At 45.5% G+C, this 19,656-nt stretch overlaps 7 protein-coding genes across 7 annotated transcripts; 4 read left to right on the forward strand and 3 right to left on the reverse strand.

The window, feature by feature from the left end:
• Positions 1-411: 411 nt before the first annotated feature.
• On the forward strand, positions 412-1,158 carry SAMD00019534_074820 (hypothetical protein; the record flags this gene model as incomplete). The annotated part of the gene is made up of 3 exons (XM_012897179.1): positions 412-418; positions 503-1,055; positions 1,140-1,158. The coding sequence occupies 3 exons, from the start codon at positions 412-414 to the stop codon at positions 1,156-1,158; spliced, it is 579 nt and encodes a 192-aa protein (XP_012752633.1).
• Positions 1,159-1,571: 413 nt separating this feature from the next.
• SAMD00019534_074830 (hypothetical protein) lies at positions 1,572-1,820 on the forward strand (the record flags this gene model as incomplete). Its single annotated transcript, XM_012897180.1, has 1 exon — positions 1,572-1,820. A coding segment is annotated over one exon (249 nt), but the record flags the coding sequence as incomplete, so codon positions are not given.
• Positions 1,821-1,978: 158 nt separating this feature from the next.
• On the reverse strand, positions 1,979-4,117 carry SAMD00019534_074840 (hypothetical protein; the record flags this gene model as incomplete). The annotated part of the gene is made up of 4 exons (XM_012897181.1): positions 1,979-2,614; positions 2,681-3,577; positions 3,648-3,932; positions 4,013-4,117. 4 exons carry the CDS (start codon positions 4,115-4,117, stop codon positions 1,979-1,981), a joined length of 1,923 nt encoding a protein of 640 aa, XP_012752635.1.
• A 100-nt stretch (positions 4,118-4,217) lies between these two features.
• On the reverse strand, positions 4,218-9,294 carry SAMD00019534_074850 (hypothetical protein; the record flags this gene model as incomplete). Its single annotated transcript, XM_012897182.1, has 4 exons — positions 4,218-4,733; positions 4,817-8,611; positions 8,685-9,110; positions 9,193-9,294. 4 exons carry the CDS (start codon positions 9,292-9,294, stop codon positions 4,218-4,220), a joined length of 4,839 nt encoding a protein of 1,612 aa, XP_012752636.1.
• Positions 9,295-10,013: 719 nt separating this feature from the next.
• Positions 10,014-13,428, forward strand: SAMD00019534_074860 (hypothetical protein; the record flags this gene model as incomplete). The annotated part of the gene is made up of 4 exons (XM_012897183.1): positions 10,014-10,099; positions 10,187-11,759; positions 11,823-12,941; positions 13,003-13,428. The coding sequence occupies 4 exons, from the start codon at positions 10,014-10,016 to the stop codon at positions 13,426-13,428; spliced, it is 3,204 nt and encodes a 1,067-aa protein (XP_012752637.1).
• A 43-nt stretch (positions 13,429-13,471) lies between these two features.
• Positions 13,472-14,120, reverse strand: SAMD00019534_074870 (hypothetical protein; the record flags this gene model as incomplete). Its single annotated transcript, XM_012897184.1, has 2 exons — positions 13,472-13,914; positions 14,093-14,120. The coding sequence occupies 2 exons, from the start codon at positions 14,118-14,120 to the stop codon at positions 13,472-13,474; spliced, it is 471 nt and encodes a 156-aa protein (XP_012752638.1).
• A 1,322-nt stretch (positions 14,121-15,442) lies between these two features.
• SAMD00019534_074880 (hypothetical protein) lies at positions 15,443-19,283 on the forward strand (the record flags this gene model as incomplete). The annotated part of the gene is made up of 8 exons (XM_012897185.1): positions 15,443-15,811; positions 15,932-16,367; positions 16,445-16,584; positions 16,655-16,843; positions 16,910-17,145; positions 17,213-17,645; positions 17,718-17,891; positions 17,961-19,283. The coding sequence occupies 8 exons, from the start codon at positions 15,443-15,445 to the stop codon at positions 19,281-19,283; spliced, it is 3,300 nt and encodes a 1,099-aa protein (XP_012752639.1).
• Positions 19,284-19,656: the final 373 nt, after the last annotated feature.

A 19,656-nucleotide genomic window follows, 5' to 3' on the forward strand; every position in this document is an offset into this window, starting at 1 on the left:
TTGATGATATTGATTGGTGATGGCTGCAGGTTGTTAATGCTGTAGAGATGTGATGTGTTGTGAATGCTATGCTATGAATGAATGAGTGCTCGAGTGCCTCTGAGTGAATGAGAAGTAGTAGTGAGTATTATAACTGTTTAATATAATGGGAGTGGGTATTCTTTCATTCATCTGACTTGATAAAGTGGTGTGTGTGTGCTGAGGTGGTGGTATTCGTTTATCTACTCCTAAAGAATGAGGGTTGGGAGCCTCAAAAACACAGGCTTGTGTGCTTAGGAAAGGGTTGTGTTGTGTGTGTGTTTGGGGGAAAGTGATAAAGGCCACAACTCTTACTTCAACTCGCACACACTAACATTACCACTTATCTTAATAATAAATAATTATTATCACAATCAATAATCATTCAATCAAATGGAGAGTATGTTGTTTGGATAAAAATACTCCATGGATGATGGAAGATGTTAACAAACTAGTATCCTGCTGCAAACATTAAATCAAAAAGACCAACTGTTTCAATTGAAGTTCACTGCCAAGACATTGGAGAGACAATCAAAGAAGTCGGAACAGAGCGAGAAGGCACAAAAGTTAAAGCTGAAGAAGGCCATTGAGCAGGGTAATATGGAGGGTGCAAAGATATACGCACAGAATGCTATTAGGGAGAAGAACCAAAGTTTGAACTACTTGAGACTGGCATCAAGAATAGATGCCGTGGCATCACGCGTAGAGACTGCCGTCAGAATGAAATCAGTGACAGGCTCAATGGCCAGCATTGTAAAGTCGATGGAGAGGTCGATGCGCGAGATGAACCTGGAGAAGATCACCCAGGTGATGGACCAGTTCGAGCGACAGTTTGAGGATCTGGACGTGCAGTCGGTCTACGTGGAGAACGCCATGAACCAGACCACGACACTAACTACTCCAGCCGACCAGGTCGACCTTCTCATCTCCCAGGTGGCGGACGAGCATGGATTGACCATGGGCATGGAGATGGGTTGTACACCGAATGAGAAGGTTCAGCAAGTTGAGACAGACGAGTTGACCGAACGACTTAACAGGTAAGTGAGCAGTTGTAACTGATGTGGCATGGCGTGGCATCACAGTGACTAATCCAATCCAAACCAATCAATTACTGACATTAGGCTCAAGGAAAGGAACTAATCCATCTTGATAAATGGTTGCCTGCCAGTTATCTAAGTTTAAACTTGTACATTACCAACGAACGAATGAACGAATGAACGAACGAACGAATAAATGATTGATTGAGGACGTCAGACAATCAAGTTTGTTGACGAGCTAGCCAAGACAACTCAATCAATCAATCAACTTTTTACACATAGTCTTACTTCTCATTGTCGTCTACACTTTGATTGATATACATATACATATAAGATGCTTCTAAAGATACTACGTCCACTTACTATACGTTTCTACTCACGACCTTCATGCTCACTATGTATAAGCGCCAGAGAGATATTGTTTCCCGTTGTTAACGATGTAAGGCAGGCTCATCAATCGACTCGATTGACCCGACTCGACTGACTGACTCAACATTGAATCAATCAACATAGTTAGTAGATGATTTAAAGATAAAGAATAAGATAGACAAGAACAAGAGTGATAAGGAACTTATAGTTATAGAGGAGATTGATGTAGACTTGCCCATACATAAGGAGTACTTTGATTTGTACAAGTATGATGTGCCAGTATGCATGGTGGACAAGAAGCTATTGTTCAAGCATCGTATCAATGATGAAGATAAACTATACTATGAGATTGATCGATTGTTCCAACAAGCTCAACAACAAGACAAGACTACACTGGACTAGAAGATTAGACAAGACGAAGCATGTACATAAACAAACACACATAGACATATACCTGCTGTATTGATGTCAATGCAAGTGCAATGATTGATTGATTGATTGACTGAATGATCGATGTGATGCGATTCGATGCGATGCGAATTGATGGAGTTGGTCTACATGAACTTAAAGTCTTGGACAAAGTCGTTGACATCCCTGTTGTCAGCCTTGTCAACGAGGTCATTGCGCTCCATTAGTCGGAAGACCATCTTGAGGTTGTCCCAGATGTGTACTGCCTCGGGATGGATGGACAGTGCGCCCAAGAACGTCTGTGCAGCCTCTGTATACATGTTCAGTGCCAGATAGCTGATTCCAAGGTTTGAGCGAGCGCGTACATAACTTGGCTTCTGTTCCAGTGCTTGGAAGTATGCGCCAAGTGCCTCCTGGCTACGATTGCTGTTGGCCAGTGTCGCGCCCAGCTTGTTCCAAAGTTGGTAGTCGCTTGGATTGTTCTGCAGGGCGGCCTTGAAGCAGTCGACCGCTTTATCATACTCGTAGGACATGTTGTAGAGCAGACCCAGTGCAGTCTGCACGTCGTGGTCCGAATTGTTGGGTCGCATTCTCGCAGCCTCCAAGAACAGTTCGGACACATGTCTATGTCTTGTCCAAGTGTCCATAAACTCATTCTCGTCTGCCTCTGGCATGTTCACATTCATATGTCTATACGAAGGGTTGTTCTTCAACCATTCAACCAGAGTCTCCAAAGCTCTTTCCCTTTGGAAGTCGTTGGTATAGCTCACGGACAGTGCCATCTATGTGAATGTGAATGTGTCAGTCTAATGTGCTGCTGGTGCGCTCCAAGTTACCAACAAACATACCCTCGCTTGAAGACTGGTTGGATCAAGATTGATGGACTTGAGTAGACATGTGATGGCTTGTTGATCTTTGTCATTCTCAGCATGAGCCATGCCAAGGTACATCCATGCTTCAGAGTTGGTCGGGTTGCGCATGACCTCGCTCTCCAGCGAGATGATGGCGTCAGCGATCAGTCCCTTGTCAAACAGATTCATGCCAGATTCAAATGTGTCCTCATCTCTCGCATGATCAATAACGAATTGATACTCTTGTAGTCGTTCGTCAGACACTGTGCCTTGGAATTGATCGTAGTCCTCGACCCAGCGCTGCTCTGACTCGCCAGTGTTGTATCGACTCATTAGATTGTTGCGCCTCAGTCTTGGGTCGTCAAAGGTCTTTCGGGCGACCTCGTCCCAAGCCGCCTCCACAGAGTGATCCTCGCCGGCACGCCATGCACTTTCGAATGGATTGAAGTCATCCTTGTCCTCATTCCATTGGTTGTCATAATCATCAAAGTCCTCCTCCTCGTCCTCCAAGTGTGCTCGGTCCCATGCTTGTTCATAGTCCTCGTCCTCGTAGTCCTCCTGCTGGTCGTCATCTTCTTCCCTGTCTAGATAGTCTGGCACACCATGTGCGAATGTTTCGTCCTGCCATTGATGATTGCCAATGCTGTCTCTGGCCAGTCCATTATCCATGTTGTTGATGTTGTCATTTCCCCATGCAGTGTCAAAGTCGTCGAATGATTCTTGATGCTCGATGCCAAGCGCATCAAACAGTCTACCAAGTTGATCATTCTCATATGACTTGTCTTGACCCTCATTCATATGTCTTATAAGTACTTCACTTCTATTCCTTATCTTCATCTTATCTCCATTAGTCAATCTAACATCTCCTTGTAATGGTATTGGTGGCATCAAGTGCTAGTAGTACATGATTGATTGAGTGAGTCAGTATGTGTACATGTTTGAGATGAACATGTATCAAACATACATGTGCCTGTGATGAGAGTAGGAAGTCTTTGAAGAAGTGTTTCAGTTCACCTGTTAGAGTGGATGGTGTTGTCGATGAGCCAAGATGTAGCTCCATTTGATTCTCATGAATATGACCAGGTGGCATCCTCATATTATTCCTATCCAACATAGCGTCAAAGTCATTATCATCATAGTTTGCTTGTTCAAATATATCATCAAAGTGTCTCTGTTCATCATCAAGATGATCTTGAGGGAATCTATTATGTTGATGTTGATGTTGATGTTGCTCGCGCTCCCATCCATGCTGTTGTTGATGTATGTGTTAGATGTTGCTATTCATTCATTCATTCATTCATTCATTCAATTGACTCTTGAACAACATACATGATACATTCCAGATCTGTCACTTGTGAATTGATTGACAAAGTTGCCGATTGCATTGGGTTCGGCACATTCTCCTTCAATCAAGTCTCTGAATACTGAAGACATCTCTCTCTATCTATATAATGTAATAATACGATAATATCTCTTTGTAACAGATATTGAGTGAATGAATGAATGAAATGAAGGTGTGAAATGACGCGACTTTTTATTTTGAAGACGTCCAAGTCTGGGATGGCAGTTGCGGGCTGGACAACTGCTCACGAGATACATATTCCTCACGCTTGCCACTGATGAGTGGATTGGATCCACTCGATCCAGCCAACATGGCATAGTAGTTGGCAAGAGGCTGACGTGAGTATGTATTGATAGCCTCATTGAGCATGGCAAAGCAGTTGTCATACTCATTGGTCGCTTGTTTGTTCTGTGTCTTCTTGTCGGCATTGGCCAACACACCAGACATACCACGAAGTAGTTGTACCAATGGATTCTTTGATTGATTCGCACTGTCCAACGAGTCCATCAATTTAGAGGCGTCCTTTGTTCGCTTGAACATCAAATGATGACGTGCAATCCTGCATGTCGTCACAAACACCTGTTGCTCCTTGTTGCCACTGCTGACATTGCTGTTGCTACTGCTGCTGTTAGCAATCTCCAATGACTTGTTCAAACAAAGTAGCGCAGCATCAAATAATCTTAACTCTTCATAAACTTGTGCCAACTCCTATTAATGTGCGTGAATGAGTCAGCGGGTGGACGGGCGGATGGGCATCAACATTGCCGTGCCAGTGATTGAGTGATACATACATGGTACAAACTGATGTTGTGTGGGTCCTTTGTGATGGCCTGCTTGTAGAGCTGTACTGCCTCCTTGGAGTCGTTGCCTTGTTCCACGATCTTCTGCCTGGCGAGGAGTCTTGTGAGCAATGCCAATGTCTTGGCATCGTTGGAGTACTGCTTCATCAATGTGGCATGAAGCTTGACAAATTCCTCCTTACTAGCAGATTGCAGCAACAACACCTCAGCTCTCTGTAGATCGAGCTGAGTCCTCTGTGATTGAGTCAGCTTGTCTGAGTTGTTGGCGAATGTGGCAACGGTGTCGTGTGCTGCCATTGCTGCCTGGAGATCGTCCGCATCATTGGTGTGAGTGGCGTGGATAAACAAGAGGTTGGCCAGAGCATACCACGCACCATGGTCGAGTGGACGCTGCATTATCATTCTCTTGACCATCTGAGTCGACTGCTTGATGTTGTCCAGAGCAGACTGTGATGTTTGGATTAGATGTGCGCGGGCTGTGCTCAGCTCCAGGCTGTTGTCATGGATCTGTTGACGACGGTTCAACAGGGCGACCAAGGACTTGATTGTCGATGGGCTGCTCTGATGTGGCTGATGCTGTAGCAGATGGTCCAACAGACACTTCCAGGTGTTGGACTGTTGTGGGTATGAGTGACAGGCCTTAAGCAAGTGCTGTCTGGCGCACTCAAACTGGTTCTGTCGCAGGGCTATGGCTGCCTCGATCATATAGCACTCAAGTGGCACGTACATGATTGTTGACTTGAGGTTGGCGATTGTTGCCGTAGACTTTTCAAACTCGCCAGCCTGGAGATAGATCGTCGCCTTGAGGTAGTGAGCCAGCAAACACTTTTTGTCGATAGTCAACGCCTGCTCAATGACCTGCTCACATTGCTTCAGTCGATTGCTCGCGTAGAGTATCATGGCCAGTGACACCAGCAACACACTCTGGCGTGTGGCCTTCTGTCCATCATCAGCCAGGCTTCCGATAGCGCTCTGGTAGGACTTGACGGCCTGATCGATCTGTCCCAACTTGTGCTGACTCAGTGCCACCAGCTCCCAAATCGCGCTGTTTCCAGGTGTTGGGCTCGCCAAAGTATACGCCTGCAGTGTCTTGATGCATCCTGTGTAGTCTCCCGACTTGTACTGTGATCGCGCAAGGTTCACTTCCAACAGTCGCTTCGCAGACGTCTGTCCCGCGGCCTGTTTCTCGACGTTCTCCGGACCAATGCCTGTGAGTGTGGCGGCAGCGTTTGTACAGGCGACTGATTGATCGGGGTTGGCGAGCAAGCTGATCGACTTGGAGAAGTGCTCAGCGGCAAGGGTGTACTGTGCCTTGCGCTCATAGATCAATCCAAGATAGTTGTAGGCCTGTGAGAGTGAAGGCGTGACGCCGTCGTAGAGAGTGGTGTACGTTGAGAGGATCTGCTCTGCGTTGGAAAGGTCGTCATGGGCGTAGGCTAGGATGGCTTGTCCCAGCATCGCATCTCCCATCGAGCGCTCCTCTAATGCGATCGAGATGTGCATGTAGTCAGCGTGCGCCAACTCAATGTTGCCTGCGTCCAGCTCGTGTATCAGTCCTTGGAGAGACCAGATCGATGGCGCATCCGAGTCGATTGAGCGAGCAAGCAACAGTGCAGAGTTGGCCAAGTCGGTGTTTCCCGGTGTCTGCGTGTAGAGTGCCGCCAGATTGTTGAATGGGATGTACTGAGAGGAGTTGAGCTGAATTGACTTAATGAATGCGTGCTGGCTCTGCTTGGGGTAGCGCTCCATCAGGACCACGCCCATGATGTTCCAAAGCGACCAATCGTTTGATCGCATGTTCAGTGCTTGTGTGGCGAACTTGATCGATGACTTGTAAAGCGCCTCGGTCTTCTCCTGCAATGCGGGGTCACTGTTCGTGAGTGCCCTGTACCTGATGTATTGGTAATAATGATTGATTGCCAGGTCCTTGAGTGAGGACTCGGCATTGAGACCAGTGAGTCCATGACCATGAGCGATGGAAATGGCTTTGATATACGCGTCAGAGCCTTGTGACAGCATGTCCAAGGTGTGGGGAGTCGTTGGCAAGAGATGGAAGTGGGTAGAGATGTCACCCAACAACTTCCAAAGACTCTCAAACTTCTGCTCTTTGTCAATGGCCTGCTTGATTGTGACGTGGGCGCGCTGCAAGTAATCGAGCGAACGATGGTACAGTCCCTCGGTCATGAACTCCTTGGCCCGGAGGAAGAGACACTCGGCCTTGCCCTTGAGCGAGGGCACGTGGGACTCGAGCGTCACCATCACTAGGTCAAACTCGTCGATGGCATCCTCGTAGCTGCCCAAAGTCTTGTCGAGAAGGGCGATCTGGTAGTTGAGCTCGGGCACCACCTCGTGGCTCTCATTGAGCAGTGTCTCGGCGTGTTTGAGTGCCTTGAGCGCGGCGATGTACTTGGTCTGGCGTCTGTAGCACTCGCCAATCGCACGCCAATACACGGCGTTGTTTGGCGCGCCCTTGATGGCGGTGAGGAAGGACTGCGATGAGGCATCCAGCTCGCCAATGTCCATCTGATAGAGCGCCAGCCTGTAGAAGGCCCACGAGCACCTTCCGACGTTCTTTTGGAAGTGTCGTTGATTCTCAGTGCAGTGTCGGGTGATCTCCTTGTACAACCTGAACGCTTGGTCGGGCTGTTTGTTGGCCATGTGCACATCGCTGAGTGCTGGACCGGCCTGTCCGTTGAGCAGATCCAGGGACAACGCCTTGCGGAAGCACTTCTCGGCACGATCAGTGTCGCTGTCTGCAAGCAGGACGAGGCCCAGTTGAGCAAAGGTTGGGGCAAATGTAGTATTCATCTGTGCAGACTTCTGGAGGCACTTCTTGGCCTCGCTAGTGTTGTTCAGTTTGAGCGCGAGCAACGCAAAGAGATAGTGTGTGAGATAGCTGTCCTCGATCGCCATCGACTCGGTAAGGTCGGCACGAATGCTCTCGGGGTCAGTGGTATCAGCCTTGTCCTGGAGGCGTATCCAGGAGAGATATGAGAGTGAGCGTGCCCGGTACACACTCGAGGATGGCTGAGTTCGAACAATGTCGGCAAAACATGTGAGGGCCTTGTCGAATCGTGAGTCGCGATAGTGTGCGCGTCCAAGCTCAAAGAGGAGCTGGCCATTCTCTGGGTAGCGCTTGAGACATTGCTCCAGCACCTTGACCGAGGTCTCGCTGTCGCCCATGTTCTCGCAGGACTCTGACAGCACCAAGTGAATGTCAATGAAGAGCTGTGAGAGCACCAGTTGATCCTGTACCTCGCGCTGCGCAACTTGCCCAAGTGCCTTGCCCACCAACTCTCTGATCTGATTGTGAGCGGCTGCACCATCGCGCTCAAGGAGCAGGCGAAGCAGAGCGTGGTAGCCAAGCAATGAGCCAGGCGATGTGGTGAGGCCGCGCTCCAGGGCCTTGCGAGTCGTCTCGCTTCTATCGCCCAGTACGATAACCATGTGATAGCCGAGTCCAACCCAGCCGGCTCCTCGAGTCGGGTGCATCATCACCAACATTTGCGAGAGACTGAGCAGGCTGGATCGGTCCACATCCTGCTCGTCCAGCATAGCCAGTAGTGTCTCCAACGGGAAGTAACTATTCAGCAGCAGTCTATTCATTGCGACGCATGCGTTGTACACATCGTTGTGCAACTCGCTGCGTTTGGCCGGCACACTCTCAGCCACGCTCTTCCTCTGAAGTATATTGATGTAGTTTGTATATATCGTCTCCATTGCACTGGCGCCAACCAGCTCGACAACCTTCTCTCCCTTGGCGATCAGTTCTTGATATAGTTGTACCTGAGGTCATGTGACAGGGGACGCGTCAATGTCATGGTCGTGGTCCGTGGCATCGATCAATCAAGGAACTTACATTGAATGTCTTGTAGACATCTGATTGGACTTGAGATTCAATGAGGCGCACTTCTTGCTTCTGTTGCTCGGTGTGGGAGGCCGCGCCAATGACATGACGCTTGGCTGGATTGATGATAGGGATGTTTCGTTGTTTCATGATGGCCTGTGACTGATCCTTGATGATGGTGGCAGTCTCGTTATATTGCATGGTCTCCTGCTTAACCAACAACTTCAACCTTGCCGACTCATCAATGTCTGGCAACATTAACATCTGTTTGATCAACTTGGATGCATCGTTCAATCTCTGATTATTACAATATATATCCAACAACTTAAATTGGAACTCTCTACTCTTTGCAGCATCCGGTGTCAATGGTATCAGTGCCTCCATTGTCTTTATCAACTTGTCCACATCACCTGTCTTTTGGAATAGATCCATCAATCCCTAAATATGATTGATTGAGTGAGTGAGTATGATTGATTGATTGAATGAGTGAATGAGTGATGAAGGGACATTGTATACATACTCTTAAGGGGAATGGTGATGTAGGAGTGATGGTCATTGCTGTTTGGTATGACTTCTCACTGTCGTTGTATAGATTGAGATTGAATTGAGCCATGCCCAACATTAGATGTAGGTTTGAATTCTGTGAATGATACATCAATGCATCATTACATATCTCAACCATCCTATTATAATCCTTCTTATCTAAAGCATCCTTTGCATCCTTCAATGCTTGTTTGACATCCATGATGATATCAACTCTATCTCTATCTTTATCTCTTCAACTTCAAGTTCAAGTTTAAACTTTGAAATGAACCCAAAGCGTCAAGATGACACTTTTAAAGATTTCTTCTCAACTTTGATGTTCATTCATTCACTTCACTTTGGCTGAGTTATAATCAATCAAATAATAAGATAATAAGGATAATAAGAATGATACATACTGACTTGGTATTAAGGGCAGATACATTGTATTTGCAACAACAACAACAACAACAATATATAAATAATAATAGTTACTTTAGTAGTAATAATAGTATATTCAATCAGTTACAACATAAGAGTGGACTGAGTCCCAACTCAAACTCATCATCATCATCATATTCATTATCATCAGACAATGATAACAATCCAATAGTATCACTTATAAATGATACAATACAATACTATCAACAACAACAATCGTCTGCATCAACGACATCAACGACATCCACATCATCGACAACAAGTACAAGTACTGGCAAATCAATCAATATCAAAGATAGTTATATACAGTTGATACTAAAGTTAAGTCAACTAATTAGCAATTGTAATAATGATGCTATTACATTGAGATACTTTCAAATGATTAGTATTGTTGCACAGAACAATCAGTTGTTGTTACAAGATTATACAAATGAGTTGGCAAGTCTATTACAACTATTCTTAAAGTATATTCAATTCAATCCAACTCAATCATCAACATCACCACAACATCATCAACAACAACATCAACATCAACAACATCATCATCATAGCAATCATCAATCAAAGTCATCACCATCATCATCATCATCGTCATCACCTTCACATTCAATCTCATCATTCTCAATGCATCAACAAATGAACATTAGAAGTGAATGCCTCAAAGCAATGTCAATATTGCTGTATAACAATGGTCCACATTTGCCAACAAAGTTCCATCAACCTCTCTTGGACAGTCTGGTATCATTGATCTCATTGCAATCAATCAGTCATGGTCACGGTCACAACAACAACACATTGATCAATCACGAGATTAGAAGATTGGCCACTATATCAATCGGTAACATCACAGTGTTATGTGGATCAAAGCTGAACAAACTGTATCCAATGCTCTTTGAGAAACTGTATAGCAACTTGGAGAAGCTGGCGTTGCAGCTAGCCTCGAACGATAAGCAGATCATTAAGTTGACCTGCAGCACGCTGCGATCGCTACAACTGCTGCTCACGCAATGCAAGTCGGTGTACGACTCCAAGGCATCGATGCTGTTCAATCTGCTCAAACGCTTGATGTTCTTTGGTACCACAATCAATCCAAATGCAGTGCTGCCTTCGCAGCTGCATCAGGTCGACGCCTCGTCACTCAATCCCAAGTACCGCGCCAAGAAGCATGGCGGCCAGGACAATGGCATGGGCGATGGACTTGGACATGGCATATCGAGCTCGGACAGCGACTTTGATGAACGACATACGTACGCCAAGATTAGGATCTCGGCGCTCACGCTGCTCCAGACGCTGTGCAAGTCGTCACCCAAGGTCTTCTTTGGACACTGGGCCACATTCCTGCCGCTCAAGTCCACGATGCCATCTGTGTACACCACCGCGCTGTACGACGCCGACTACCGCGCGCGGCAGGCTGCGCTCCATCTGCTGACCACCATGTACGACGGCTCCAAAGACTTCTTGGTGGCCATCCCCAAGCAACAGACCCAGCAACAATCACATCCACATTCACAGGCACAACAATCGACAACATTCACAAGTTACTCACAGAACTTGGCTACAATGATCATTGAGTCACACAAGGCATTGCAAAGCGTTTTGGACCAGGAGCGAACGAGTCCTACACCTACGCCCACTCCTCTGTTGGTGACGGCCATCAAGTGTCTTACAATGCTGATCACAAATACACCATATGAGAAGTTGGAGAAGAATCTGCTGCGCACTCTATTCAAGTCTGTGGCGCCATTCATTCTCAACCCTAGCGTGGAGACACAGCAGGCCACATTAGGATGCATTCAATCATTATTGTTGGCCGATCCACCTGTGCCTGACGCACTCACCACCGAGATAGAGTCATCCGGTCTCATCGACAAGTTCATCCAGTTTGCCTCGACCTCTGCCAACGGTGATCAAATACGCAATGAGGCAATCCTTTGTATACTGGCCCTTACCAAACACAACTTCCAAGTGTTCTGTCTACACCACGCTCCCATCTACAACATCATGTTCCCAATCCTCACCAACACCTCCCTTGACGCCACGCTCCGCGTCCAAGCCTCGCGGACCATCGAAGAGGTATCCAAGTGCATCCATGAGTCCCAAAAGTCCACTGATGCTCTCCCCTATGTAAGTATCTCCTCATGGTCCATGCTACATTGAACCATCACCCTCTAATACAAGTGATGACAGAACCCCAATGTAGAGAAGCAACTCTGGCACTTGTTCTTCCAAGCTCTCACTGGATTGATTGAGGACCCTCTGCCTCAGATTAGATCATCCATTTGCAACTGCCTTTCACACTTGACTTCAAACATATTCTCAGGTCTGCCAATACCAATGCAACTGCATTGTGTAACAGTGATACTTGGATTGATGTCTGACGAGTCGTACCTTGTGCGCGCGGGAGCGTGTCGCACCATTGGCATGTTTGTAAAGTTGGACACACTGAGTGATGACACTACATTCCTGTCAAAGGCTGCCAGCTGTCTGTACAAGTCGATGTGTGACAACAACATCAATGTTAGGATCAAGGCGTGCTGGTCGCTTGCCAACCTCTGCGACCACCTGGTGTCCATTCGCAAGAACGAAGAGTTCAATGACATACCAACGCTCATTCTGTCCAAGGTCGTCGAGGTCCTGTTGCTGGCCAGCTATGACAATCCCAAAGTTCGATGCAATGCTGTTCGAGCCCTGGGCAACTTTGCCCGCTTCGTTCCAAAAGACCTCCTGGACAACACCAATCCAGTCGACATTCAAGACATCTTTGACACGATCAACAAGAACCAACAACAGCAGCCACAGCCACATCAGCTACAGCAACAGCAACAACAAAGTCCTGTTGGCAACCAACCACTACCAGACCAACAACTACAACAGACCAACCTGTCGACTCAGAAGAACATGATTGATAACTATGTTAGGAATCACAACAAGTCATTGATTGATCGAGTGATCGACTCGCTGGTGGTCAATGCAGGCGAGCCATCGACTTCATTCAACTTTGTAAAGGTCAAGTGGAATGCATGCTACGCTCTAGGCAATCTATTTTATAATCCAGACATCCAGTTTGATCCTGTTCCAAGCTGGCTCCATCAAGTCTACTCAACGCTCATATCACTCGTCCAATCATGTAAGAACTATAAGATCAAGATCAATGCCTCTGCATCCCTGGCCACCGTCACACACACAAGGATTCAATATGGCAATGACTATCAACGCATCCTTGAGGCCATCGTCATCTCACTCTCAAGTATCAACACATTGATTGAGCATTCAGAGTATCAGTACAAGGACATCCTTGAGCGACAGGTATGTGTGCCAATCACTCGATCAATCAACAATCATACTAATACCATACTCCATCTCCCAGCTTGGTATATCATTGGTTCATTTACTTGGCTCAATGAATATGGAAGAGATACAGAGTTACAAGGGATTGCTAGTCGGTCATTTGGATGTACTGTTTGATACGGTACAGAGATTGAATCCAGTGTACGAGACATCATTGATATTGGATGGTAACAACACAACTTCATCATTACAGAAGAGACAACAGGAACGACCTACATTGGATGAATTCACCAAGTGTGTCTCTACAATTGAACGAATGCTACATATTGTCACCAATGACAAGATCCAAGACCCAACGCTCCTCAACAAGATTGGACGTCTCCAAGAGCTAATCGAGAACGAAGGCATCAACATTGAGCAACTCTCTCTCATCTCCAATCCCAATGCACTGGACAATCAATCATTCAACTCGAACTCAAACTCGAACTCGAACTCGAATGAATAAGTATTATATTATATATTATATTATTTCTTTATTTATATTATCTTTAGCATCGATCACCTGTTAACCTATTCTGGTTGAATGTGAAGCTGAAGTAGTGACCTTGGGAGAAGCCGTGGAAGACGTTGGCACCTGGGTTGCAGGTGAGGTTGAAGCGGTAGGCTTGGTCACCGAGTGGGTTGGCCCAAAGTGGACTGAGGTAGACCTGACCGTCGGGGTAGATCTGGATGCCCTTGGAATCGTAGAAGCTGAACTTCATGGAGGCACTGGCGTAGAATTGTTGATTGTAGCCACTGGAGCACTTTACATCCTTGTTGGAGACGTATGACCAGGGGTCGCCATTAGTCAGGAAGCTGACGACGGCCGATGTTTGATATGGGTATAACTTCTGTTGAGTGTATAGTACTTCACCAGTCCTAAGAACACCTACAAACTGTGCCTTTACCAATGATTGTGAAAAGAATGGTGCCAAAGCTGTAGTACAATCACCTTGGACATTATTAATTAATCCAATAAATATTATATTAATAATTAATATTATTGATGTAAATAATTTAGTATTCATTATTATTGTTATATTAATAAATAATTTATATATTATATATGTTGTAGTAGTAGTAGGTTGGAATGGATTTATGATTTAGTATCCAGGAGCTCAAGTAAATACCTTTTGGGTTACTGTTGCGCCAAGGCATTAATTTGATTAATTGATTATATATATGTTGGTTAAATTTGAACTGCCTTATTAGGATATATATATGTCAAGTGTCAATCTCGTGTAGTGCTTCCCTCCTCCCTCAATCACTCTCCCTCATCCACTAACACTAACACTAGCACTAATACCACAATACTTAAACGATCAAGTGATACACCCCATCTTGCCCACCGACTCACCCTCGAGTTTGAATTAATTGTTGATTGAATGTGGTTGATAGGTTGTGTGTGTGTGTGTGAAGAAATAATTAAGTATCAATGAGCGTCAGTTCAATTTTGAATGATTGACTCTATCTATTGATTGATTGATTTATAAGTGTTGTGTGTGTTTGATCATACCTTGAGTGAGATCGAACACATAATTACCCCTCACACAAAGTCCACATTCTCACAATTAACAACTTATAACTAACAAGACCTAACTCACAATTATTATTGATTGAATTATTGATTGACCACTAAACTTGAAGGTCAAAGTCTACCCGCTTTGGTAGAATGAATGAATATATATATCGTCTTGGTCAGGTGACCCAATGATTGGATGGACTTACCGACACAAAGATATATTTGTTGTCTTGTAGACTTGCACCATGCCCAATCATTTGACGACAAAACAATCTGCTCGGCAACCAGGTCCGAATTCTATTCTAAAAATAAATAGTTGCGAGGCCTTTGAGTGAGAATGCGTTCATGTTCATCATTGCACAACACAATTACTTTGATCCATTCTCACATATTTGGTGTGATGTGCATTTGATCGATCACCACGTGCCACACGCACCAGCGCCTCTTCATTGGTTTTTAGTTTTGTTGTTGCTGTTGCCAGCGACAGCGCGAGCGAGGGGGTGGCGTTGGAGTTAGAGTTGTGGTGGAAGTTGATACTTCTGCAAGTGAAGTGAAGTGTGATTGGTATGAAAGACCCATCAAACACAATAGGGGGTTGGAATGATTGATGGTTGGTAGCCTGAATCAATGAAGGCCTGGCACATGTCACTCCCTCATCGATGATATACTATTACCAAATCATTGTTAGTCAACACCACAACCCCTTACACAAATAATACCTTTACTTGTATTTATAATTATACATAAAGAGAGAATGGATTGTTATAACAATCGATTATGTCTTTTACTAGTTCTTCTAATTTCACTTGTGGTTGTTGCAACCAACTTTGTTGAAGCCTCAACCTTAGCCTCAGCCACAGCATCAACCCCAGCAGGGTCAACCCACACTAGGGATGCACTCAAACTTAAAGAATACAACAGACTACGAAGTAATAATAACAACAATGGTAGACAATTGATGATGGTCAACTCTGCCAATGAGGTGTCGGCTGCGACGGCCAACACTACACCAACAGAGAAGGATGCATTGATGTCGCTGTACACATCGACCAGAGGCGATCTATGGTATAGGAGTGACAATTGGACGATTGGAGACCCCTGTCTAAACTCCTGGTATGGCATCACATGTGACAATGCCAGTCATGTGACCAGTGTCTCACTGTCCGAGAACAACCTCAATGGCACACTATCATCTTCCCAACTCTCTGGACTCATCCACTGCCAACTCTTTGACATTGGCACCAACAACATCTCTGGCGACCTCACCACCCTCTTCAGCACCTGGTCTCAACTCAATGAGTTACATCTCCAAAACAATCAGTTTGAGGTATGTGATTGGAATGATTCCATTGATTGAATGATGGGCCAGCCTTACTAACATGTTTGATTGAATGATTGGAATGATTCCACCCCTACCCCAATCACCTACCCCACAACACCAACCTAGGGCGACATATCTTGGACGAACAGTCTACAGTCCAACATTACATTCTTGTGGATTGCTGGCAACAGGTTCACTGGAGTGATACAAAAGGAATGGAGCAAGTTTAAAAAGTTGAACTTGTTATTCATTGAACTGAATCAGTTGTCTGGAACAATACCGGATGAGATTGGTGAGATGGAGAGTCTAAACCTGTTGGACTTTGGATTCAATTCAATCGAAGGCCCTGTGCCTGAATCAATCCAATACTTGACCAAACTGACACATCTGTGGGCCTATGACAATAACCTAAGTGGCAATCTACCCTATGCCATATCAAACATGTCCAATCTGATCACATTAGAGTTCACCAGGAATAAGATGTCTGGTGAGATCCCAATCGATATCTTTAACAAGTCCAACAAAATACAAAGCATCAGACTGAGTGGCAACCAATTCATAGGTATGTGTTATCATTCATGGATCACTCATTCACTCAATCATTCAATCATACTCACTCATTTAATCAATTCCAATTAGGTCAACTACATTGGATATGTAATTTGACAGCAATTGAGGAGTTGTTACTCAATGACAACAAGTTCACAATACTTCCAGACTGCAGCCAGGCCATCCCCGATACATTAACAGACTTGGTACTCGATGGTAACCAACTCTATGTAAGTACCATCATGGTCCATGACATCTAATCACTCAATCACTCACTCATTCAATCAATCAATATTATAGGGTACACTTCCAAACTCATTGGGCAACTTACGTAATCTAAGATATCTCAATTTGAGAAATAATAGATTGTTTGGATCAATACCATCATCATTGGAGAAGTGTATCAATCTCTCACGGATCGATATATCCGAGAATGAATTCAATTGTACTCTTACCGAACTAATGGGTCCAATCAGATGGATACCATATGTAAGTTCATCACGTCAATCCATGTGGAATGGACCATTCACTAACTCAACCCAATCAATCATGTAGTTGAGTATATTGACAGCCAACAATAATAATATTAGTGGAGGATTCAATGAGGATATGTTCTGGGATCAGGATAATGAGAGGGAGTTGTTGACATCATTGTTCATCTTGGATCTATCCCATAACAAACTTAATGGACCATTATCAGACTACCTATCTTGGATGTTATCACTCTCCCAGATGGACCTTTCCAACAATAACTTTGAGGGTGTCATCCCAGATGTACTAAACTATCTCTCGTATGTACACCCAATGGAACCATCCCACTCTCTCAATCACATGACTGACCAATCAATCACATGATAGTGAGTTGTACTTTGACAACAATAACTTGTCTAGCCCTGATGGAAGACTTCCAGCATTCATGGTACCTTCAAAGAATTATGTAAAGATGGATCAGGATAACTTTGTTTGTCCGACAATCCTTGGAAAGGACTCAGAGATGATGATCAAGTTGGACCCAAAGTACTTCAACTACTCATTGTGCTCATGTATCACGGGTACATTCGGTGTGAATGGCACGTGCAAGGTGTGTCCAGAGAATGCACAATGTCCAGGCAATGGCACCAGCATCATCATCCCCTCTGGCTACTTCCCATTGCCCACAGTCGAGCAACCAGACTACCTCCTTCAATGTCCAATCTCCAACTTTGGCACAACATCCTGTAACCCATCCAGCTCATCCAACTTCACCTGCAAGCCAGGCTTCACCGATAGACTATGTAGTCGTTGTCAAGATGTAAGTATCTTCGCGTCTGTACAGTCGAACGAACACAACACTGACCCGACCAACACATACACCTCACTCCAGAGATTCTTCCTTCGTGGCGCAGACTGTGTCAAGTGTCCTGATGGCTCGCAAAGCATTGCCGTGTTCATTGCCGTGCTCATTGTACTTATACTCATACTCATATTCTTCATTCTAACTGATCCAAAGGGATCATTACCATCAGCCACCAGAAAGACCATCGTCTTTTACTACCAGGTAAGTGATTGGAATGATTCCAGCCCAAGCCCCAGCCTAACCCCGACCCCTCCACCCCCCCCAACATAGGCACTCAACTTGTTGCTATCTAAGCTATCACCATGGCCAAGTTACTTTGCAGCATACTATACTTCGTCCAGCTTCATCAACTTCTCGTTGGGATTCTTGTGCATTGGAGAGTTGACCAAATGGCCAAACTTATTCATGGTGATCATTTGCCTGCCGCCAGTGGTCGTCGCGCTTTCCTGCGTGTTCCTGGTGATCGTCAAGCTGGTGTACGTACTGCGCGCCCAGCCATTCGACCGCAAGTGGATCCGATCGTGCCTGCGCGTCAACCTGGTCGTGCTCAACTTCCTCTATCTGCCGCTGTGCATCTACATCCTTCAGAACTACTCGTGCACTTACGACCCGTTCACGCACGACAGCTACATGTCCTTCTTCCCGTGGATCCAATGCTCGTACCGCGCCGGCGTCTACAGCCAGATCTTCAAGGCAACGGTGGCCGCCACGGTCGTCTATGTGATCGGCATCCCCGTGCTGTTCTGCTGGCTGCTGTTCCGCTACCGCAACCGCCTGGACGACCCCTTTGTGCTGTCGTTCGTCGGCTCACTCTACATCGACTACCGCAAGAGCGTCTACTACTACGAGATCATCCTGCTGGTGCGCCGCTTCATGATGGCCGTGTCGCTGGCGCTGATCGACCCCAAGTCGTCATTCTCGGTGTTTGTTGTGCTGCTGGTGATTGGCGGCTCGATCATCTCGCAGCTCACCTTCTCGCCGTTCATCTTCAAGGTGAGCAACTACACCGAGCTGGCCGGCAGCAGCGTGCTACTGTTCAGCTACGTGTGTGTGATGATCCTGTCGTCACTGCGCACCACCAACCAATACGACTCGATCGGCATCCAGGTCATACTGGGCATCGTGATCATCACCTACACAGTATACCTTGGCATCCTGTTCCTGTTCAGTCTCAAATACTTCCTGCCGCGTTCCATCCAAGAGCGCATAGACAAGCACATCGTACTTCTTCAACAAAAGTTTGCATTGTGGAAGGTGCAATATGACAAGAGACAGAAGCAGCGTGAGGAGGAAGACGAGATGTTCTACCAATCCATCGACAATGCCATACGTCGCCAGTCATCATTAGAGAGCAGTATGGAGATGAAACGAAGAAGTATCAAACATTCATCCGAAGGTGGAAACAGTAACAACAATAGTAACAACAGTCTTGGTAATGGCAATGGCGGTGGCGGTGACAATTTGAAGAAGTCATCGGAGAAAGAGAGTAGCAGTGGTGTAGTTGGAAGTACAACAACAACCAACAACAACAATGCTAACAACAACAACATCAACAACAATCAAGATACTGCATCCAATGAATACAGAGAATAATAGATAATTGATTCTCATTCACATACTATGACATGCCCTTCTTCTGTTCATTCATTATTCATGGACATGGTGTTGACGCAACAACTCATTGTCCATCTCTAAGTAGTTCAACACACACTCTCAACTCTCAAACAACCAATCCATATCCCATCAACAACTCACCACCACATTATTTTTAATGTAATCAGGTTTTGGGATGGATGGGTTGATGGCTTCATTCAGATGAACTGAAATCAATTTCTTTTTAATTATTTTTTGAGATACTTTTGAATGAAAATGAATGAACAGTGAGTGGGTGGATGATCAGTATGGAGGCATGAAGGAAGTGAAGGCAAGCCAGCCAGCCATCCGTCCATCCACCACACTCAACCAT

The sequence above is a fragment of the Acytostelium subglobosum genome (genome assembly GCF_000787575.1).
Source record: "Acytostelium subglobosum LB1 DNA, scaffold: scaffold15, whole genome shotgun sequence".
Taxonomy (NCBI): domain Eukaryota; phylum Evosea; class Eumycetozoa; order Acytosteliales; family Acytosteliaceae; genus Acytostelium; species Acytostelium subglobosum.